The 19,620-nt window shown below is 45.0% G+C and overlaps 1 protein-coding gene across 1 annotated transcript in view; it reads right to left on the bottom strand.

Moving 5' to 3' along the window:
- The window catches only part of LOC107195025 (homeobox protein homothorax), a 62,786-nt gene extending 45,439 nt beyond the window's left edge, over window positions 1-17,347 (bottom strand). Inside the window, exons 1-2 of the mRNA XM_015584781.1 lie at window positions 17,326-17,347; window positions 6,500-6,759 (exon numbers count right to left, since the gene is read on the bottom strand). Of these exons, the coding sequence (XP_015440267.1) occupies window positions 6,500-6,759; window positions 17,326-17,340 (275 nt within the window). The 5' untranslated portion in view covers window positions 17,341-17,347. The remainder of the gene's footprint in view (window positions 1-6,499; window positions 6,760-17,325) is intronic.
- Between the last annotated feature and the right edge of the window lie 2,273 nt (window positions 17,348-19,620).

The raw sequence follows: 19,620 nt of genomic DNA, 5'->3' as shown, positions 1-19,620 counted from the left end.
TCTACTACGTTAATAACACATAAATAGTAATAAACTGTATTAAAACCTTTTTGCACTTTTCAAATCAAGTGATCCAGTCCAGTAATAACTTCGTCATACTATTCGATCTGAAGACACCAAAGTTTCACCAATCATTTCTTCTCCGTTCTCCAGTCGCAACCAGCCAGTTCACCGAGCCGTTAATTAATCAACCGCACGGGCCCGTCCGTATAATCGTTGAAATTAACGAAAACACAATTCCCCGGGCAAGGAACGAACGATTTCTCGGTGGCCCTTGCGCAACCCGAAGAGAAAAAAAAAAGAAGGGCCTCCACCACCACTCAGAAATCGTTCTCCGCGGCGCGCGAAAGAAATGTTTATGTGTCGTTAGAGGTGCCTCGAAACGAATCATCGAAGAAACGGTTCGGGAACCCGGGGAAGGGAGGTGTTCCCCGGGGGATGCTGGTAGCGCTACGGGCCAGAGGCGTTGTGTACGCATGGTAGCGGGTCGCGGTCTCGCGGCCGTGGCAGACATAAAACGATTCGGAACGAATTTCGACAAATTGACGTGGCCGGCCGCGAGCAACGACTCTCCGGCAAACCGAGAGTAGAGCCCCAGGCGGGTTCCCTTCGGCAGAAAGAAAAAAAAAAAGAAGGAACGAAAGCAGCCCTCCGTTGCCCTCTTGTCCTCCTTCTGGCTTCGTTTTGTCGGCCATGTGGCCCTTCGACGAAACTCTTTCCCTACAGCACACACGTATCGTTGTATACCCTCGAGAAATTTCGTTTTCTGTGCACTGTATATGTACAGACACGGTTTCCGCCATATCGGTCACTGACGACAGATGTCGAAACGTTTTAAACCTCTTTTCCACATTGGCATAAGACTGCACAATTATGATTCTTAGTGAATGGTAAAAAAACAATGGTTATTCTATTGAATGCATTTTTTGAATATGGATAGTTAAATGTAAGAAGCTTAAGTCGAAAAATGGGGCTTCAAGTCACCAGAATACACCGGTTGCTACTTACGAGTGTCGATTGCCGTGTAAATTTATCGGATTACCGACTCTACCCGGTTGGTGCAATTAATTCCTGTGGTACTTGATGCGCTCGTGTACCGTATCAACAATGTTCGACGAGTTTCTCGAGGATGGACGATCATCGATCGTGATAACGTCGCGAGAGCGACACGGACAGGAAACGTCTTAAGCGGTTTTAAATTACTTGCGTAATTGCGTGCGTAAGGAAGTAACTGCTAGGGAGAGCGAGAAAAAAAAAGGTAACGTCAGAAAACTTTAGTAGGATTGACAAGTTGCAACGATATTGTAATTACTGGTATGTTACGGAATCTTGATTTCCATCGCGTTAATTAACACGAACATCGTTTCAACATACCCTCTTACGAAAGAAAAGAAAAAAACAGAGACACTATTTTTAAATTCATAATCCACAGTAATCCCTCGTTACTTCCCCTTTGATGATTCTAACAGACAAGTATCGAGGTCGTACAGTACTTTTTCACCTGTAGAATACGCAGAATTACCTTTCATTCACGTGTCGAGTATTTCGTAGAATACAAAACTTACGAAGAATTCAAAATCACAGTACGCTTTTGCCTGTAGAATGTTCGGAATTATTTCTCATTCACGTGTCGAAGAACTGGAACAACGCAAAAGTTACGAAGAATTCGAAAACAGGATGGATTCTCAATGCGAAAACTGTGATTTGATCGTCGATTTGCGGCCGGTTTCCTTCGCGCGTGAGCGCACGATCAGGAAAACCGCCGGATTACCGGGTGCCTGGATGAATGGTGTGCAGTTTAAGTGTATGCTCCTTAAGCGGTCGCGGTGCAGCAAAGTGCAACGTCGATGACAAATGACGGGTCGAAACGGGGTGTCAGAATGACGGGACCGCAGAAGGTAATGACATGATTGTCCTCCCCCCCCCCCCCCGCCCTCAATTCACGGCGCCCTTTTTTTATCCGTGGCTATCGGCGATTTCACGCCGTGATCGTTGCGATACACGTGGCAATTTACATTCCTCGCGAAATCACTGATAATTGTTCTTCCTTCGGAGAGTTGACTATTTCTGATTCATTACACGTCGGTAATAACACACTTCCTTTGCATCCTGTGTCCCCATATAATGACGTTCATAGATAGCATAGATTTCTACGAAAATAATTAGCACAATATTTTATTAGGAGCTCGAGCGTCGAAGAAACGACGGCGAATGTTATTCGCGATAGGATGTAAATTTAAGATCGGAGACAGGTGAAGATTGAAGTTATTACTACGGATGAACCGTTTCACTCAGTGACAGTCGCAAATGTAATTAACCACGAGTATTGGACGACGGAAGTGTTCCAATTGGTTAAGGATAATTCGTTTAAATCGATTCCCGTCCAGAAACTGGAACATAATGAAACTGCGCGGTCTCGAGTGCTGTGTACAGGGTGTTAATGAAAATGTGGGACACTTTCACGGAGGACGAATCAAGAATGACGAAATTGCGTTCGTGGCACTCTGTTTTCGAGGTACTAATCGTTGGAAATACTCGTAAAACACCACTGACGCGATGGGTTATACTACTCGAAAAATCGATTCCCATGTGGTACACGGATTCGATTGATGATCTCGTGAAACTAATGAACACGATATAAAATTGAGATAAATGAAATCAATTCGTGAAACAGTTGAAGAGCTCGCCTTTCAAGTAGAACGTAATTTTCACGCGTATTTCGCCTGTATTTGCAGCGATTAATAACTCGAAAAATGAATTCTCGAATGTAATTTCGTTATCCTTGATTTTCGTCCTATTTCAGCACATTTTTATCACCACTCTGGACATCGCAGAAAGATATTAAACGGCCGATTCCTTCGAAGAAAATACAATAACCGTGTTAATATTAATTGTATGTGTCGTACACGGATAAAAAAAAAGTATAATACGCACACTGTTCGCGTGTTACGCGGCCGTTTTTCACATTTTCCCACACCGTAATACCCTGGGAGAAAATACTTATTAACGCGTATCAATTAATATTGACGTTGAATTAAAGTATCGAACAGAACGGCGGGGCGCGGTTACCACGCCGGGTGAAAGCGGACTCCGGGCGTTTGCCGCGTATATCGGTTTCTGCATATTAATTTATAACGTTAAAATAAAAACAACGTGAAAACCGCGGCGATAATGAGGCAGATAAAGGTGTCGGCGTGGAAATCGGTCACACTATATAAACTGCGTGGCATAATTATTAAACCACCCTAAAAATTATAATTCTTGTGTACTGTGATTAAAATAAAAACAAACCAGGTATGCCATGTCTGAAATCGTGTTGAGAAATAATGTTTATCCAGAAAAGATAGACTATATTCACTAGAAATAAATGTGGTTCGTTTTTATTTCAACCGTAATACATAAGATTACAAATTTTAACGTGGTTTTATAGTTACGCCACGCAGCAGAGATGGGCAAACTCATTATCTAGTTTACATCTAATCACTCTCTCATTTTACATCGATTAAACGTGGAAATTTCATTGGGAAGCAATTATTTTATCTCAGTCACTGGAAAAAGATTTTAAATACTGGTACTTCCCACTATGCGTTACCCGAATAAAATTCCAACTCTGCCATGGAGTATACCATAGTTTGTCGGAACAACCGCGAAAAAAGCGCGCACTTCATTAAATCGAGACATGTGCCAACGATCTCGGAATCTTCACACTAGCTAAAAAAGACATTTTCCCCGCAGATAGACATCGAGCATTCGTTCGAATTTCATTCCCGTTAAACTCGACTCTGTTCGCGTTTTACCACGAACTTTAATTAATTCCCCCGTAATTTCCATAAACTCCCCTCCGCAATCGTCTCGATTTCCCGGGGCAGGAAAGCAAAGCAAAAGAAGAAGAAAAAAAAAAGAAGAAGTAATACGAGTTTCTCGACTTTCTCGAACCGTCTCAATTACCCCTGTCGAGGCAGAAAACGCAAGCGTGTGTCCGATCGGGGGCCCCCTGCGAAATAAAACCCGCCACGAGGAATCCTGTTTTCCCGGGTCCAGCTAAGCGGCTTGCGAGACGGCGTGTGATGTAATCATAACCAGCCGCTCGCGGCAATCAATTCCATTAAACAGTGCATTAATATTCATTACTCGCTCATCTGCTGAACTGTCACTCTAATGCACTAATTATCGTCGATCAGAAAACGAGTGAAAAAAAAAAAAAAGAGAAGAGAAAAAAAAACCAGCGGAATATTAAATAGTCGAGCGTGCGTGCGTGTGATCCTATGTGCGTGGCTTTCGTTCGTGAGTTCCGTGCGCTCGGTACATCCGGCCTGCGAACAGGAGAGTCGTACGTGCAAGGCACGCAGGACGACCACGGAGATTTGCGTAAGACGTCTAATCCATAAATGACTCGGCCAATCGGTACTCCTTGCATAAGGATCCCCGAGGTCCCAATGATTGGCAGATTCGCCTGTGCGTTACGTCTTCGACTTCGCGCTTACGTAAAGCTTCGTCTCTGCGCCTCGTGAAACCAGCAACAGTCCCCACCACCGTGAGTATTCGAGGGAATTTTTATGGCCCACTTTTGGGATCCATGGCTGAATTCAATCTTTGAATGATAAGAAGTAGGTCCGATCGAACTTTCAGGGTGGAAGAGTAAAAAGACTGGGGAAAACGGCGAAACGGGCCCTCGATTTCACCTGGGACGACTCAATCTCGACCTGGCCGTACCACCAGCGATCGGTTTGTAAACACGAGTTTATCAACGGCCGGTGGAAATGAACGGGGGCACACGAGAAGGAGGAGGCTAAACGGCCGCCTCGAGACGGCCCTCCCGTTCCGAGAAAGCCGTGGAATCTGCTGCGGGTTGCTCCCGGGCCGGGGCACACGACGAGTGGACAAATTACAGGGTACGCGGAAATAATGAGGCTCCCGTTCTAGGATGTGTACACCAGAAATCGGGCCATCTCGCGGTTATAAATCACACGGCCCAAGAGAGAGAGAAAGAGAGCCCCCGTTCTCTTCGTAAAACGGCCCAATTGACGGGTTTCTGGTCCCGAATGGATGAGGGAACGCGTGTGCCACGGAGGCAACGGCCCAAGACCCGAACGCACCGTTTTTCAAACGTACTCACGACGTCATTGCTCGATCGTTTTCCCTGCTTGTACTCGCTAAGATCGGACGCGATAATGTCATCGATACCAGTGGCTTATCGATAAGATGGACTGAACTTGAACGACCTGCTCCGAATAATTACACGATCTCTTGTTTTACGATGACGTTATCTGTGGAGTGGGAGCACGGGATTTTGGGTGGATTTGGAATAAATTGATCGATGATGAATTATATATACTGGAGATTTGTGTATTTTTAGGTTTATGGAAAATGCTTCGAATGATCGTTAATCTATTGGAGAATTAGGAATGTTAATTATTTTCGAAGGACCTTTTGGACTTCGTCATCTGAGCTGGTAACGATGGAAATTTTATAGGCATTGTTAATGATGAATGGGAACGGTGTATGGATGTTAATTTGAAATTATGAAATAATCGCAGTAACGGGTCATGAATTTGCGTGTAGATCGCCGCTTCGCCATTAGGATTTATCAAACTATTCCGGCATTGTTGCGGCTCGCGTTTCGACGATGCTGAAGTTACGGGTAGATTAACGCGATAGATAGAAGAACAAAAGACGTACTAAACAGGAACGTTGAAGAGTTGTCCGGTGTGTAATTGGCCAACACCCCCCTCCCCCCTTATGATAACGGGGTTTTATCTTGTTTGATTTTAGTGGTTGGGTTTAATTGCGATGGGGATCGCTCGTTAGCAGTTCCTTCGCGTGTACAACTCGTTCTTATAAACACGCATTCTTTCAAATATAATATAGGTACTAAATACAGTAGGTATATTCAGTAAATCCTCGATTAATGTTCGAAAGTTCCGTTAAGGAGAGGTTCCCATGTGTTACACTAACTTTTTAATGAGGTCTAACAAAGTAATAGAGCGTGGAATTATGAAACCAATCGTATTTGTTTCAGTGGCATATGACCCTTAGTTTATGAAATATTTAATATTCAGTGCTCGAGGAGCCTTCGAACACTCATCGAGGATTTTCTGTACAGGGGGAGTTGCCTTAACGCCGGGCGGCACCTAATACCGGACATGAACTGACAAGAAGACTGAATTCAATGTTCAAATTGCCAAGAATGAGCACACGACTATTCGGATAATTATATTTGTGATCGCTGGAAATTATATTGAAACTGTCCTGAGTTAAGTTACTAAGTTTTACTGTGCCCGGTACTAGGGGCCACTTAATAATCTTTCAAAATCATATACCGAAGTTTAACGTTCATTTACGTTAACTATTATGATAATGTCGATTATATTGTTCCTTTATTTGGAGTTCTAATATTGTTAACTTATAAATAATACAGAATAAAAAGATTAAAACATTATTCCTTCTTTTAACTCCTCCTACCAATCAAGTAAAATAAGAAATGATCAGACACACTTACCCATAGATCGCGTCCTTGTCGCGTTTGTGTACGTCGGGCACCGCGGATGCGGCAGCCGCGGCCGCGGCCGCGAGCACGTGTTGGGGTGGCTGCGGCGGAGGCGGTGGGTACTGGGGATGAGCTGGGCCCATACCCCCGAGGTGAGGACTGTGATGTAAGCCGGGCACGCCACGTGCGCTCCCGTGCGGATCGTACAGCCCTGCGCCGCCGCCGCCACCTCCGCCCTCGAGGTAACTCCCGTGCAGCCCGCCATCGTCATACTGAAACACCATCATGAAAGATAAAAAAAAAAAGAAACAAATTAGTGTGAATTATCGATCGACGGTTCGAGTAATTAACGGCTAGACCTCGCGCGCACGAACAGCAGATGTGCCTCCCCTCTCCCGACACTCATAGAAACACATCCGAGAGCCCCGGTCTGAACGTCGAGGAAATTTATGATCGCGTTTCCTAAATCGATTGATTGTTCTTCCTGTATACCCTACGTGGACCGTTAGAAGAACGAGTGTGTCCCGATGTTTCGAGTGGTTATTGATCGCGCCCGGTTGCGGCCACGATTAATTATCGATGGTTCCTTTTGTGTATATCGAGCGCACAAGTGCACACATATGAATTATTACTCCGCGGAGGAGGAGGCTACCACACGCTATATCGGTTCTATTACTCTCTCATCCAACGATAATCGCGATAAGTTCCACGGGGGTTGATTAAGACACCCACCACAGGATGGAACAATGTCCGATATCAAAAGGCCGCGAGCGGCGTACACACACACACACACCTTTGTCTCGAGTCAGTTTCCCTAGGGGGAACGTCGGTTGGGTTCGTAAATACGTTTCGCGAGAAGTCCGATGCACGGGTTCTAGACACCCGATGATCCTGGCCGCCGCCATCGATTCCCGACTCGGTATTTAGGTATTAAAAATAGAAGCCACCGTCCTTGTCTCGAGTGGCGTAGAGCGATTCCGCGCGAAAATACCGCGGGGGCTTTGTTTCCCCCGCTGGCGTAGACAATGGGTGTCGACGTGGAGAAACGCGCGACGGTTCGATACGGAGAAACATCGAGACCGCGGAGGAATTTCTGGTTTTTCTGTTTCGGCTGTGGTTAGCCGTGAAAGGGGTAACAAGATTGGACGAGGTATTGTCTTAAAATATAAACTCTGTTTAGGCAGAAGATTAATTAAGATTAGAGGTATTCTGATTAATTCGATGTTGGGTTGATATTAGGTTCAAGATTATCAGTCTCGAGTGATGTCTATGTATATCTACAAGTGACATATCTTATAAATTAGATAAAATAATTCTGGAAATAGAAGAAATTGTCCAACGTCGACAGGAATTAAAGTAAATTATCGATTAACGCTAGAAATTCGGGACCCTTTTGGAGCAGTTATCGTAGAAGGACACGATTTCAGAACTCCATGAATTGTGTCGCTTTATGAATTGCATTTTGAACCGAGCCTCCTAGTGTGGAAACCCTCGGTAGTAAGGATAAAGAAGAAGCATTTAGGGTAGAGATCTCTCCGAGCACTTATCGAGAATTTACTTGTCGAAACGAGTTAAATAACTGATAACGGGATAATTCTGTAGAAAATTGACAGTGTTTTGAGAACTATGAATCAAAGTAACGCAATTTATTCCTTAGAATCTTCCAAATTCAATGTAATTATACAGTAAAAAAAGCAATGGATCGAAATCAATCATTTTTACTGGAAACAATATTAACAGTTCAAAAAGTGGACCAACGATGTAGCAATTTACAAGAAGGACACATCCGTCTCACACATGTGATCCCGACGAGCACACACGATCGACCAAAAACAAAAATCACACGAGCTTGACGAGAAGATCGATGCTAATTACGGTATCACGGTAAAAAAGTGTTTAAACACCGCCGGCAAAGTTGTTACAGAGGAAATGCAAATTTTTGGAACGACGACGAGACGGAATGCGGCCAGACAAATTCCCCTTTAGGTTCGTACATCGACTGTCGAGGTTGAACGATCGAGGGGATCACGGGATCGTTCAGGAAGCCAATGATTTTCTTGACTCGTCGCATCTTGTACCTTGTCACGGCGTGGCCGCGGAAACGAAAGCACGCCAATTATTACCGCTAATTGCGCGGCTCGACGGTCGAGTCCCGGAGAGCCAGTAATTTTATCGCGAAAACAGAAAAAAATGCGCGCGCGCGCACACACACAGACACATATATACGAGGACGAATGAAAACGATAAAAAAAAAAATTCGTGGCTATCGAGGCGACACGCGTGTGGCTTTCGCGAAATGAACGGGGGACAGGGCGTGCACGGTAATCGAGAATCCTTAATTACAACCGTTGGCCGAGGTGACATCGCGAAAACGCTCGAGAGCCGCCCATTTCTCCGTGCCTCGTCCAATTTCAATCGACGTAGCATACGCGCGGTTCGAACGGCTGCGTGTGTGTTTGTAAAAGCGTTTCCAGCGAACTCCGATTTCATCGTAAAAACGATGTTTGTCGTTAGTTTTGCAAACGAACTGGAGGGCTTCTTGAGCCGTCGATGTGATTCGTCCAGTCTAAAGAATGGGGAAGTATCTTCGATACGTAAGATCGTATTAATCGGTTCTATTATTTCATTTGATTCAGAAGAAACTATTTCACTGTTTTTTCTATTTGAATCCACTTAGAACACTTTCTACCTACACAGTGAGATCGAATAAAAATTCTGTATACTGTAAGAGTCCACGTAGGTTGCTCCAAAAACCAGAAGAAACGAATAAGTCTTAACAAAATACGACCGTGGCAAGTGTTTCTTGGGCAATAAAACCGCGTCGCAGAAATCTCAATCTTCTCGCAGAGCGGTACACACAGTTTTTACGAAACGAATTAAGAGGGTATACCTGCTCAGAAGTCGTAGAGAAGCACAGCACGCGCAGAGATCGAGCGCGCGCGTGCCAGCCGGGATAGTTGAATTCTATGGACAAGAACGCATCGAAAAAACCGCGAGGTCGTGTCTAATAATTCACCGTGGCGGATCTATGAAGATATCACCGGTCGATCGAGCGGAATACACGTCTGAAACGGGAGAGATCGAAGAACAAGCGGCAACATTAAGGCCGGATCGCAACGAAACTCGCTGACGCATATATGTATATATATCTACATCTAAACCCCAGAGCCAGAGTATATTAAGTCACACTTTTCAGACGTTAGAGGCGAGGAAATCAAAGGTGCAAAAACCTTGTATCTTTGGAACCGATCGGTAAGAATTGAGCTATTGAATGGATTTAAGACAAGTCTCCGTATGCAGAAATAGTCAACTTTACATGAATTCCACTATGTGATAAACTTTCCATTGTTTTAAAAATATAGACTTAATGTCACTTTTAGACTATTATGTACCTATATTAAAAAGTAGACGACATAGAACGAAATAATTATTACCATCGAAAAGAGTAAAATATTTGATACAGGAAACATGTAAAGTGTCGTTTTTTTTTAAAGTGGGCTGGCTCTGTGGTCCAGATATGGACAACGTTATTCAAGATCAATAATCTTCGAACATTGACAGGAAAAAATGATCCTTCGAAAATCTGTTAATAATTTGCCACAATTTCACGGGCCACAGGTGCTCGAGATGAATCGGTCGGAATAAATCTCCGTGAGGTGCAGCTGCAACCACGATGAAATATTCATAATGTAATTAAAGGCCGTCGAAGGATTTTTCAAGCGTGTATTTTCGAAACGAAATTTTCGTCGCGGGACGATCGATCGGGGAAGAGGATGCTCTGGAAAGAGCGAGAAACGCCGGGGCTCGTTTACAAACGGATAGGTCAAGGCGAGTGCGCTTAAACGCCTCGATGTATAAATCAACGGACGAAGAAAGCCGGGAAAGGGGCGGAAGACGTGAATTTCCTTTTTCGATCAATATCTACGACGATCGCGAAGCAGAAAGTGTGAACCGACGATGAGCGTTCGCCGAGAGTGGACCCAAAATGGCTACGAGGACGCGCAGAATTGAATCGGTGATCGATGATGTACGCCGTCGACAAAAATAAGGCTAACTTGTAATTTATTCGTATGGTGTTCCGTTTTGTATGGTTCTCAAGATTCCAGAAAATTTTTATTACTACTGTTATATCTTGGCTTAAATACTTTCAAGATTAAGAACTCGAAATTACCCAGAGTACCATATCAGGAAAGTAATATGTACCACAGTTCGTTTTATGGCTGATTTTATATACCCAGAGGTGGGCAACTTCTTCGATAATAAAAGCCACATATAATACTTTCCATACATTTTTGAATGTTCAAGAATCACAGAAATAAAATATTGGAATGTTGGTACATACTACACTAGTATAGTTTATTCGTACAAAAGTTTATGAAAAATGACAATGAAACACAATATCGTCTCAGGAGCCGCGCAGAGTGTCTCTAGGAGTCGTAGTTTGCCCATCGTTATTATACATATACCAACGTCTAATTAATTTACATACTGAATCAATCTCCCAAAGTCGTCTATCGTCCCAAGAAGCAACAAATTTTATACAACAACCAGGGATCAATATCCAAACCATGTCACCTATCGCAAGCCGTAGGTACACGTAACCCAATTTTCCAATTTCCTCGACAAACGTTTCCCTCGTTCCCGGAATCTCGACGGACATAGTCCGTCGATCTTGCCCAAATAAATCAGTGAGTCTTCGCTCTCATCAAACATCGAATATAAGGCTGACCAAATGCAATCAGAAGAAGCAAGGAAAACGCGTTTGATTGGTTCGATTAACTCGAGTTCGAGAACGAGGTAGATTTCGAGGGAACTGGCAATTTGTTCGAACTGATGTCCACTGAAAACCATCGTGCCCCGGATAATTGATTGTTAATCGTTGCGAGGAAATTTATACAGGAAAACCAGTTGTGAATGGAGCCTAAGGTCGTACTCTCTCCGCGGTCCTCCTAGCCTCCTCGCAGAAACACGGTTGAGATTCCGGGACAGAGAAAGAATCTGGCAGAAAGAGAGAGATCGAAAGGGAGCCTGGTGACTGTTCGTTACTCTCTGATTGATGTCGACATTTGGACAACATTGCGACGTATATACACGCGCATGCAACGGGGCTGCGCGCCATGTGCCTCGCCTATCTGGAGGACGCATCGTGGCAGCACTTTTTCGAACGGCTCGTCGATTTTAGGGCTTGAATCGCGACAAGATTCCCGGATACGAGGCCGACCTATGTTTCGCCTGCAAAGCTACTTTTGCTGGTTGCTCGAATTAATTAGCAGTTGGCCTAATCGGGGATTTGGTACTCTCACGGACTGGGTTGCTGATGAGGCTTCTAAGGGTGGACAGTGGTTTCCTTGGAAAAATTATGCTGACGTTTCGCGAACATTGTGGCCTCACTTTATGGAAAAGAACAATGAACTTGACAGCATCAAGTGTAATAATAACTATCGAGTCAATCCTATTGGAGTATTTCGCTTGAAATGGTTGTAACCTAACTTCATTGCTGTTCTTGGTTTTACACCTTGAAGGGGTTAGATTGTATTTAGGTAATATTACAGTGGATTAAATGAGACTTTAGAAATAGAAAATCAATGAAGAAAATATTTTCTAAGTACGAGGTCTGAGAGGTAGATACGAAAACATTTTGTGTTGTCTAGTGTCTGCTAATGCATTTCGAATGTTTCGATTTTTTTTTTAAAGGTTTTACACTATATTGCGGTAATCCCTAGATCCTCATGATAGTAGAAACTTTATAATTCTGTAATAGATACGTGACTGCATTGGCTATAGGGAGAATTCGATTAGTTTTCTCCAGAATACGTTTCGGCCAGATATAGAAGCTACAGATTTAACACGATTTAACTTATACATATATAATCAAACAGGTGTCTTCCTTCGTGTATGCACAGAAAAAATGATTTTCAATTTTCAAACACTTCGTCAACGAATCGGTTCTAAACGTTCGCGACGGAACAATTTCACCACCTGCCCGCGCATTTAAAGGAGACACTCGAGGATATTTTCAGAACCCGACTAATTGCACCGCCAGGGAAACAGGATTGAATCCGAACCCTCGATTGGCTAAAAATACGTGTATTTTCTGTTACGGGGATCAGGCTACCTCTCGACAAAACTGTTCCCAGCCACTCTTAAAATACACCCGACAAACGCAAATACCCTCGCTCCAATAATTCACACCCGTGCACGCCGCCGGTATAGAAAATATTCACCGATACTTTCAGCAACTCGATTAAAATCCCGCTCTCGGAAAGTGACAAACAGAAATTCCACCCGGCAACTTTCGATCCCAACAGAATCACACACGCGCATAAACAACATAGACACTCACAAACACGAGGCACATTCCGTTTTCCTCGACTCGTTAATGTACCGTTACCAAAGATCCCTCGTCCACGCTGAAAGGCGGTCGAAACACACACACGAGCACGAACACACGCACAAAAAAAAAAAAAAAGAAAACGAAATGGAGAACTAAAAATCGTCTCATCGAACACACGGCGAATAGAACGACGAGAAATCGATACGACTTTAATCCGGCAGGCTAAAGGCCGATATCCGCGGCAATCGGGAGAGCGAAAGTGATTGATGGAAACCCATAAATACATAATCACCGCTCGTTCGTGGTACAGCGGTGGACAAAAATCGACGCTATTCACCGGCCCAGGAATTTTTAATCCTGGTAACGGGCACGACGCCCGTGCACACTTTCGGTTTTTTTTTTCATCTTCTTCTGCTTCCTCCATCTTACTCCTGCCACCGATTTTTCTTCGGGAAGTGAAAAATAGAATGACGACGAGGTAAAAGTATTCCGAAAATTTATATAATCATAGTATTTTCTTGAACACTTTATATCGAGAACGCTCGTAACTGTCATCTTTCCTCTTGCTTCATCCTATTTTTCTCGTAATTCTGTCCACGCTAGGAACATTCCTTCTTTATCGTCGAATCTTTTATTTCTATCTCCCGGAAAGTGCATTCTATCGTGTAGTACCAGCAACGGGTCTGATCGAGTCATTGTCAGGTGCGAGCAGGTTATCTTGAAAATGGTGTGAATCGAATTTCGAGAAAATCAAGTATATGGTTGTTATGGTCACAGATAAGTACAAATAGAATGCAAATAAACGAATAAGGAACAGTAGACTTAAACCACTTTCAAAATGAAGAGGTTCATATATGTATAAATTGTAAAATTTCGGAGCAAACATCCTCACGATTCAAATACAAGATCGCATCTAACCTTCACCTACGATTATTGACAATCCCCTTTTGCAATTTTTAATTTAATTTATTGCCATTAACGGGAAGACCTATTTTATACAATGATTAATTTATACTATCCATTGCATAAAAAAAATAATACTTGACAGAAAGGCAGATCCTGTCACCTTTTGCAGTAAAACGATCCAAACTGAAATTACCAAGATATCCTGACCACCAACGAACAACCATCAAAGAATCATTACTTTTTTCACACAGCACAGAATTATCGAGCGATCCGACAGAATGGAGTACCTATACATGTAACACCGACAAGGGCTCCAAAATCAGGGGGATAATATCGAACCAGCCTATCCGGGAGGAGAACGCGGCTTTTTCAAGTCGAGGAGGGAAATTCGTTCCGTCGAAATTCCGCGCGTATAAATCACCAGGGATGACGGAGGGGAGGGGAATCTGGTCAGGAAGCGCACCACCATAAAATTACCAGCGAGCCAGCCGAATATGGCAGAATAAGTTCGACGGACGAGTCGCACAAATTACGCCTTTCGGGGTATCCGGAGGGGTGGGGGGCAGAGAAACGAGAATTCGCACGCGACACATGCACGATTTGGTAATTTCATGAAAGTTTTCAAGGAGAGGAATCCAGTCGGCGAACCAATTGAAAAGCGTGTCTCCGACAACTGCTGTGTATATACTCTCGACCAGAGGATCCAAATGGATTTCATTATTCTACTCGGAAGACCCTTGAGAAAGAAAAAAAACAAAGAAAATTTTATCGCCATTACACGCCGGTTTGTATTTATTATTAGACCGACAATGCTGTCCATCAAGTGCGTCCGAAATTTCGCCAAATTACGAGATCGTTCAAGAAGAAGCTTCCTCTGTAAATTGCACTCTTTCGATCGTCTTTTACATGGGTTGAAGTCCTTGCTTCCTTACGGGGATACTCGACTACTTCACACGTCATTTATGAGAAGTTTTATTCTTTATTCTAATCGTGGAGTCCATCGAGGGTCACAAAAATGATCGGAACGATCGTTAGGGTAGCGTAGTATCTGTCACTCTCAGGAAAAGCATTTGTGTCCCACGTTTATATGACGTTAGTAGACTTTGTAAAAGAAGATTAAGGAACAATATTCGATCTGTCTATAATTGTATTACACTGAGGTTTATCCGAAAAAACACCCACGAAGAAGGTCATTCCTAGAATGCACTCGAGGTACACAAATGCAACTTTAAGGGTCGACTGAGGCCCATTGAGACAACGAAAACATTTCCGTCGAGATGTTCCATGGTCGTGGGACAGAAGGCCGACGGTACACGTCCGAGACGACGGTCCGTGTCGGTTCGAAAAATCGGCGGGCACGCGTGCAGCGATCGCCAGTGGTTATCGGTGATCTCGTAAAGCACTTTATCGGCGCTGATACCGTTTTCACTTGGCCGGGTGTGCACTCGATAAAACCGTGAAACGTTTCGAATTCGAAAAAAAAAAAACGGAGCGGAAAACCCGGTTGAACATTAACTCCGATAATATTGTGTGTCCCGAGACGAAAATTGTAACGCGATCATCAACAGAATATTCACTAGCAGAGAAAGGGGAGGATAGGGAGAGAAGCGCGGAATTTCACTTTGATAAGCTATCGCTGCTTTTTCACCGGTGGGGGGGGGGGGAAGGAGACAATGACTTTTCCACTGTTTACCGAGCCGGCCGTGCTGGGAAATATGTATCTGGTCGTTGGAATATTCATTTGATTAGTGAACTAGTTCTTTTATCGCGAGCTTCCGCGAAACCGGTAATAAGGAAAATTGCACAAGAACACTCGCAACACCGCCGACCTCCTACAACTTGGACAAGAAAATTGCGACCGAAAAATCGAGGACAAAATTCACCGTGTATGTAAGACTCTAAATAATTCCTGACCCGTACTGTACGAAGCACACCATCGATTTAATTTAAGTTGTTGAACGTTTTAATTGTATATAAAACCTTAATGCTCGAAACTACTCCGACACATTCACTTGAATTTGTTTAAAAAGACACAGACGGGCTGACGAACGAGCCTAGACGCCCGGCGTTCTTAAACAGGCGACGTTAAATAGAAATATTAGATAAACCTCGAGATAGAGATAAGAATCAAGAAGACCCTCTCGACGATGGTGCGTCCGACGGGACAGCCCAAGAGCCTGGCGTCGAACTCGTTCCAGGTCTCCTGAGAGCTTTTTCCACAAAGAAATCGGAAACAGAAACCAGCGAGGAACGCGTTCCTCTCGACCGGTGTCCTGGAATCGAAGGGATCGCGTGAACGAAAATTCTCGACGAGCAAAGTCCTCGATCGATTCCTCGAATATCCCACGGGCACATTCTGGGTGATCCCGTAGGTACCGATTAACTCGAGAATCCCAATGAGACAATCGAGCAGAAAATTCTAGTAAAAAGTATAATTTTGGAGTTATCTACCTGGTGGGCTCATTAAAAGATTTCGAGATTTCTTCGATGTTCGAAACTGTATACGAAATATCGTGACGGTTTTTCTTATTGGATACGAGGATTTCGATACAAAATTGATACAATTGTTATTCAGAATGGGGTAGCCGTGTTTATGAATCGAGCTTGAAAAGACAACGATCAAACGTCGGTTTCTATGGCCTCGGCTGGAATGCTTACTACCAGGGTCGTCAATTACGGTGATATTCCACGTAAACAACAAAGTCCTTTCGGGTTTGTATATGAATCGTGCACAACACTGTGTACAAACCTTTCACCAGTGGACCGATTACCTCGCCCTGCGACACGTGGAAACGGGGATTCAAACTCCGTCGAACTGTTCCGTTCGAGCGTGTCTTCGAGGAAAAATAGTCGAATATCCATTAAAATCCTACACAACATGATCTACATTCTTAGATTTACAGTTTATTTAAGTCAGGAGAATTGGAGCTCCGAATCGTCCCCACCGACGGATACGAATTTTGGAGTCGATACGATGAAACAGACATTCTAACTTGTAAAATCATTACCACATAGAATCCTCAACTTTGAAATAAATTGATTCTATACTCGTTTCCTAACGAGAAGACAAGGTTCTACAGGGTCTTTATAAAAATTAGAAATTCTGATAATCCGTAATTATGTGTAATTGTTATTTTTCCCTCAGGAAATTGTTATGGGGGTAATCAGGGATTATGAGAACAAACAAGAAGACAGGCTGAACCACCGTGCACCAATTTACACACATCCGAAGATACCATCATCTAATTTTCCATCATCCCAGTCTTCCCTGAACACGATTAGCGCCTATTACAAGACACTCGAACGAACGTACAGACGCAACTTGAATCATTTTGCACGCACTACACCCTAACGATCCGTCGGTATCATACCCTCCAACCCCTTCAACACACTCATATCTCGGTACACCATATGTCCAAAATCACGAGACACCGATATATCCCCAAGAATCGCGAAGAACAAGCCGAACACGCTACGAAACGCCAGCAATTCGTCCACCTATCCCCGTGTGGCCTCTTCCGTCAATCATCCGCCGTGAATGACGACAACGACGACAATGATGATGATGAAAAAAAAGAAAAACAAGGATAGAACGTACCCTTGGCTGCGCCATGAACGCCCTGGCCGCGCCGGGGAACTCTGCGTGCTGAGCCACCGTAGCGGCTGTATTTTCCCACAGTATAAAGCAAGTAACACTTCACTCACACACCGTTTCCGTTCACTGTTTCGGCCGATCGCGCGACGGCGATGATCGGTCGGGGTTTCTTCACCCTTGTGTGTCACACACTACCGAGGCGGGGGGCCGACCGAGAGAGATATACACGTGTGTATACAGACGGAGAGACGTGGAACGAAGACAAACAACCACACCGGCCGTCGGCAGACTGTTCTTCGCTGGAACAGAAGACGAAAAGAGCGCGCGCGCGCGCGCGCTATGATGATAGGTTGTGGGTCGTCGGATGTGGCGGGCACACCACGCACCGACCGACGGGCGTGTGTAAAACGACGATGGCTTGGTACTGGATACTGGATGTGATTGTTCAACGAGATAACTTCGTTGTACAATAATTGTTGTTGTTGTTGTTCCGTCGGCCCTCGACGATCCCCGGGATCCAAGTCGAGCGGCGACGAGACGGTGTCACGGCGAGGAAACGAAGCGAGCGTCAGCAGAAGAGCTCGAGACGGGTGCTTGAACGCTGCAGGAGGACCACGGCTACGGCCGGACACACGTGCTTCCTCATCGTCCCGGTCACAACCCCGGAAGTACCGTCTGACCAGATTTGGAGGAGCTTCGCCTCACGATGATATGTCAGTACGGCGACATTATACGCGTCTGGTTATTATCGTTCACTGAAGCACGTGGCCCTTCATACGTGGACTTGAGCTGGTTACACCTCTGACGATGAATCCTTTTAAAGTGGTTCCCAGGATGATAATTGTATTCACTTTATCTCACTCTCTCTTTCTCTCGGTCGAGGTGTATACACGTGCGATAATATGTCCACACGAATGATCGATGCTCGCGGAATACCGAACCGGAAAGTAAGACTACTCGTTTACCGACGGATAGAAACTCGCGGGTTTTCACGTTTACTCGAACGATATATCACTACGAAATCACGAATCTAGGCTGCTCTCTTTCTCTCTTTTTGTATGTCCACTGAACCCGTTCTGTACGGAGGATCGGAGCCGATCTCAGGCATCGGTTGCGGCACACTGTTTCACACAGAGTAACGACGAATTCGGAAGAAAACGAAAATATACACCCGTATAACAAATAATCACCAATGGAGGGGCCCTCTGTGTAATGGTCACTGACGGAGCACGGTTTTACATCCTTCGCGATTGGCGCGAAAAGATCACCCGGTGCGTGTAGTTTCGTTCCACTCGCGGAGGGACCACGGGTGGTACGTTTCGCGTGGTCCGTCCGTCTGTACACGCGTGAATCGGCTGATGCGCCGGAATACAATGGTGCCGTGTAAACAACACACTGGAGTAGAACCGACGACGGATTGATGGTCTGCGCGTGGTTTAGCTGCACAGATGACGGGTGTGCGTTTCGTACCTCACTACTGGCCACGGGTCGACACAACAAACTGTCCACACTGTGATCTCTTTAAATCCGTTTCGTCGATGTGGATTCGCGACAAGATGCGGTCACAAGGCGTGGATGTCAAGCGACGGTGGAGCCCAAGCGTTGCTTGCCACGACCGAGCCTTCACTTAGTTGGCTCACGGTCTCTCCAGATAGTAGTAGATCCCCGAACGTCGCAGTTTTCTAGCTGGGCGGCAGGCACACCGATCGATCACACAAAAGGGTTCGTGTTGTTTCAGGCACCGTCTCGTTAATAAACGAAAAGAAAAACAAAACAAAAAACAACCGATATAATCCCGGGCCGCCGGTCACGATCAGCAAAAACGGCGGGACGACCGACGCGCGCGTTCCGTACACGGATGGGAGAAACCAAGTTCGCGGCGTCACGGCGGCGTGGTAAGAAGAAGCGCGTTCCTCCTCGCGGCGATTACTGAACGTACGCGAGAGGCGAAACCCCCGGTCACGCACGGCCAGAGGAGAGAGAAGAGGTGACGCGCCAGAGAGAGCTGTCCGCGAGAGACGGCGGGCGACCCTCCTCCCTAACCGTAACTACTACTGCGTGTGCCACTCGTAACTCCGGCGGACAGAAGGTGGAAGGTTGGTCGGTTTTGGTTGTGTGTTGGTGCTATGTCGGCGGCGGTGGCGGTGGTGGTAGTTCGCGCGGGCCGGCGGCGGCGGGCAAAGGCAGCCACGGGAATATGCGTGTTTTCGAGTTGCTGCTTTCCCCCACGAAAAAGCACCGGGTAGTAGTAGATATTCTCCACGGGTAAGAGAAGAACGGACCGAGCGAGCGTGGAGA

The sequence above is a fragment of the Dufourea novaeangliae genome, unplaced genomic scaffold (genome assembly GCF_001272555.1).
Source record: "Dufourea novaeangliae isolate 0120121106 unplaced genomic scaffold, ASM127255v1 scaffold8, whole genome shotgun sequence".
NCBI classification, from domain to species: domain Eukaryota; kingdom Metazoa; phylum Arthropoda; class Insecta; order Hymenoptera; family Halictidae; genus Dufourea; species Dufourea novaeangliae.
This window is presented reverse-complemented; position numbering and strand designations above follow the sequence as displayed.